We start from the raw sequence: 4,780 nt of genomic DNA, 5'->3' as shown, positions 1-4,780 counted from the left end.
TTAAAACATGTAAACATTTCATTGTTTTTAAAACTACTAAAATTTAAAAAATTTTAAATTATGTATAGTTTTGAAAATAACAATTGTTGTATACTTTTTATAACATAATATTGTGAATTAATAAATAATATATAAAATGGCTGTGTCTTTAATAAATATTGAAATAATATAAACAAAAATTCTCAGAAGAAAAAGTACTTTTTTGAATATGATAGTTTAGGTTCTTTTTTTATGTTGCAATTAACATAAAAAAGTAAGTATATACTATTAAATTTGTAATATGTACAATTACAGTTTTAAAAAAACATAGACAATATGGTAAAAAAGATGTTCATGCATGAAAAAATGTTATCATATATTTATTGATAATAACGTTTTTAGTGTACATCACATATATTATCAAAGATTTGTTCATGTGTGTAATTAACATATTTTTGAAAATACTAGTTTTGTTTTTGTTTATAGTATGATATATTATATACATATTATGTAATGTTTATCGAAGATTCAAATTCGGTATCAGTATCTTAAATATTTATGAATAATATGTTCAATATGGTATTCAAAGTACTTTTTCATATATTATTGACCATGACAGTTCATCTGCATAAATACATTTATCCACCAAACAGTTAGCATAAGTCACAGTTCAATTTCTTACCACTGAATTATTGCTTCCAGGTGACTGACATCTCTCCCCCTTGAGTGCTATCACGCTGTGGACTCTGTAACGATATAAAAAAAAAAAAAAAAAAGAGAAAAAAGAAATAAAAATCTTTAAAAATTTTTTAATTCTTTACATTACTAAATCTAAAAATAATAATTCTTACCTTAACTTGAATTTGTTGTTTTAGCATCGCAGCCCTTAAAATTAACATACGTGTACGTCTTTGATATTCTTTCCCAACGCTCATAGATTTTTCAAACGTCGTACTGCGTTGATCGACATCTTTTGCATAAAGAATCTAGACATATACTATAAATTAAATAAAATGATAATTTCCTATAACAATATTAAATAGTAACAATAATTACTTTATTATGAGAATCTATACGAGCTTGTATTTGGCCATTGAGTATTAATTGCATAAGCTCATCTTCCAATTCAGAGACCGTCCTATTAAAAGCAGTTGCCATGCGTCTCATGTCTGCACTTAAATATGGACTAAAATATTGTATCAGTGCTCTATCCCGAATTTGTGTATATAATGCGTTAACATGTGGTGCTATATACATATCCAGAAGTATATTATCCTTAATCTCGTCTAGTAATTTTAAGCAAGATGCGTATTTTGATTCATAAAATTTAAAAATGATATCTCTTAATTGTGGTTCCAATTCTAAAAATAATTTAAAGGAACTACTAAAGATAACTTGTTTCTGTAACTCATGCCTATCAAATGTAGCTAAAGCACAAAGTCCTCCGTATAAGGCAACATTTCCAGGGGATAACAATTCAGGACAATCACAATGATCCAATGATGCTTGTAAGAAATTCCTGGCAGCCATTTTGTATTTTCTAGTTGCTAAATCTGCTAAACCAGCTGCAACTTTTAATTTTGTAGCTATCGCTTGACTGTTATCTTTACCATGAGCATCACAAAAATCTGGTGTACTTTCTGCTTTTGTTACGTAGCTCAGTACATGAGCCCAATTTTGTAAGTAAACAGAAACTTTGAGAACGTTTAGACACATATTAACAATATGTTTTCCACTTGTGCAATAATCTCTTGCTCTAGAATAACATTTTAAGGCATGAACAAGATCTCCACAATCTAGATAATGATCTCCTAAATCATCATGACCTCTTCTGATACTTTCTTTAATTGAGTTACTTCTATAATTCTTAAGATCTGTATCAAATTTCTCTAGTTTTAAAGCAGCTTTTTTGGAACGTGATTCAACCCAAGCTTGATCTAAAGTTAACATATCCTGGGATGATTGTGCTGCAACATCTGGCAATCCGAGTGTGTCTACAGCTTGCACTAATTTTTTGTGTAATATAACATACAAAGAAACATTATATGTTGTCATTACATATGATATAGCCATTTTCAATGCCTCTATCCTTAACATTGGACAGTGATCAGCTATGTATATAAGCCTATAGAGTTTAGCAAGACCAGTGTAGCTATTGGCATAAACTTCCAAGTCCTGAAAAAATTAAAATAAAAAATTGCAAAACATACATAATTAGTAAAATCAAAATGAATTACATATATTTTTAAAGATCATTCAAAAAGATATTGTCATACTATGTCATATTAGACATAAATCTAATATGTATGATTTAGATTAATTCAATGTAGAATCAAAAGATTCAGGAAAACATATGTACCAATGTTGGATTTTCCACGATGTATGATTCTTCTTCAGCATTGTCATTATCTTCTGTAGGAACATCGACTTGCATGGGCTCCACAACATTTTGCTATACCAAAAAATACATCATCAAATACGAAATTACATTTTATACAAAAACATTTGTGATTTATAATATTTTAAAAAGTGATCAAAATAATTGGTGATGTTATTAAGTAGACATCACAATCATAATGTAAGAAAAAAACAACACGAAAACGAACAACATTTGAACTTTTCATAGTTTAGGTCTGTATGAAATATTTTATTTATTCAAACAATTATTGCATGCCGTTCTAGAAAATTACCTGAACGTCGTGAACTTGTAATGGCATGACAATGTTCTCTTTTATGTTACAGCCAAGGAACTATGAAAGAAAACAAAACTTTACGAGAATAGTATTACAATACAGAACCGAGGTATACACATATATGACTGATGCAGTGTAGGCAACTTCACGCAACTATAAACACTTCCCGCTGTCAGGATTTTCTTCAGACGGATTTTCATTTGTGCAAAATTACTCTGAAATTTATCAATAGGTTTTATTATTTCTAATAAATCAATGACTGTATTATTTGATATGCAACTATATTATTCTATATTTTAATAAAGTTTAATTAAACTAAATACTTTGATCTGGAACTAAGGTGTATAAAATTATAAATAATTATTATTATTTTACTTTATACAAATAATATTAACAACTGCTATATTTTATTCTTTTTAATATAATTATATAATGGATAAACAACGAAAATTGTGATTGCATATGAAACTTTACGTAAAAAAAATAGTTTTGATGTTCTGTTAAACGTTTTCGCATAATGACAAATTCATTAGAGGTCCCAAGTTTTAAACACTTGCTATTTAACATATTCATCAATTATGACGTAAAACTATCTATCTTCTATTTGATCGAATCGAATATGTTACAGAATGTATGAAATTATAAGAAAGTTTTTAACCCGTTGTAAACATAATTAAATTTGTGATAACATTTGCAGCGATAGGAATAATACTCTGAGATACTCTAAAATTTAATCAAAATATATATTATAATATTTGTAATGCTAAACAAATCATTATTTTCTATGATAATTAATTTGTTTCTATTTTATCGTACATTCTTTATAAGTGAAAAATGTATTTTGCATTTACGCAATACTAATCACGCTTATTATTTTCTGTTCCGATTATATGAGCTTGTGAAAAGTAATCATCGTTACGGGTGATTAAATACATTATTTGCATCAAACAAATTGCAAATTCATGTCGGTCTGATATTTTGGTAATGTGAAAACACACCTTTGGACATTCCAAGTATTTTACAAGGAACGCAGAAAGTGTGGTCGATACGATCGAACGGTAACGATTAAAATGAAACGTAGCTAAGCTACCTGATTTCACAAGACGCGTGATACCCGTCTAGTAGTCGTGTCCAATATGGCGTATGTATTGTGAATTGCATTGACGTGCAGGTAAGATTTGGTTGAATTTTTGTCAATTTACATAGAGAAAATAAATTTAAAAATTACTGTTAGTGTATCTTAAAATCTTAACTTTTCGAGTTTCTGTATATTTTTTTTCACAGACCGTATAATAAAGTATTAACAAAGCTTTTTCCTTAAAATATGTGAACTTTGTCAACCTTTGCACCTTCAAGGTCCGTTTGTTGAGGTGCATTTATGATGACAGGTGTGTCGTGTGGAAAACATGTACCTTTGATCAAATCGTTTTGTGAAAAGTCCCAATTTTGCGTGAAACGAAAAAGAATATTTGTTATTGAAGAGAGTTTACTACGCGATAACATTCACCGTTGGCAACTATTATTCGGGTTTGAATGGAACACCTCTATAATTGAGAAAATTGGAGCAGAAGTTATAAAGACAAATTGTAATTCGTATAAAAAAAATTTTTTATAATTTATGTGAATTGTTTATTAAATTTGAGATTAGGTAAGGTTTTTGTAACAATATGTGACATATTTTGACATTCTCTTAATCATGTCAGAAATGGAGCATATATTATAAAACTTTTATTTTTGTTACATTTAAGTGTATGATTTTATCTACTTTATGATACAGACTATATAAGATAGACTACAAATATAATACTATATTATAAATAAACAGTAGTGTATCAAAAAATTTTGGTGCCCCTAGCTGATTGATAACTTCATCACTTTTGGAAGTCTTTCTTTTTTATACTGCAATTTTTTGTTACTTAATACTTTTAAAAGTCAATGTTTAAACTAACTGTCTAATGTAATTATATAAATAAATAAATAATTTTATAAATATTATTAAAAATACTTAATTTTGTTTCTACAGGTTCTGCTCCTGCTTCTAGTGCAATTATTTTTGTGAATAAAAGGAATGAGATAAATATTACAAATCTGTAGTAAAACAATGTACA

The 4,780-nt window shown here is 27.7% G+C and overlaps 1 protein-coding gene across 1 annotated transcript; it reads right to left on the bottom strand.

Moving 5' to 3' along the window:
- Positions 1 to 668: 668 nt before the first annotated feature.
- Positions 669 to 2,696, bottom strand: LOC143221259 (COP9 signalosome complex subunit 1-like). The gene is made up of 5 exons (XM_076446741.1): positions 2,670 to 2,696; positions 2,339 to 2,431; positions 1,036 to 2,154; positions 831 to 965; positions 669 to 725 (listed from the first exon to the last, which is right to left on the bottom strand). The coding sequence occupies exons 1-5, from the start codon at positions 2,694 to 2,696 to the stop codon at positions 669 to 671; spliced, it is 1,431 nt and encodes a 476-aa protein (XP_076302856.1).
- Between the last annotated feature and the right edge of the window lie 2,084 nt (positions 2,697 to 4,780).

The sequence above is a fragment of the Lasioglossum baleicum genome, unplaced genomic scaffold (genome assembly GCF_051020765.1).
Source record: "Lasioglossum baleicum unplaced genomic scaffold, iyLasBale1 scaffold2127, whole genome shotgun sequence".
Taxonomy (NCBI): Eukaryota; Metazoa; Arthropoda; class Insecta; order Hymenoptera; family Halictidae; genus Lasioglossum; species Lasioglossum baleicum.
The sequence above is the reverse complement of the archived record's forward strand: the minus strand, read 5'-3'. Positions and strand labels throughout refer to the sequence as shown.

Coding starts and splice junctions, on each gene's coding strand:
- LOC143221259 (XM_076446741.1), bottom strand. CDS start 2,696: ATGCCATTACAAGTTCACGACGTTCAG. Junction 966..1,035: donor GTATAGATTCTCATAATAAA/GTAATTATTGTT, acceptor GTATATGTCTAG/ATTCTTTATGCAAAAGATGT. Junction 726..830: donor AACAACAAATTCAAGTTAAG/GTAAGAATTATT, acceptor ATATCGTTACAG/AGTCCACAGCGTGATAGCAC.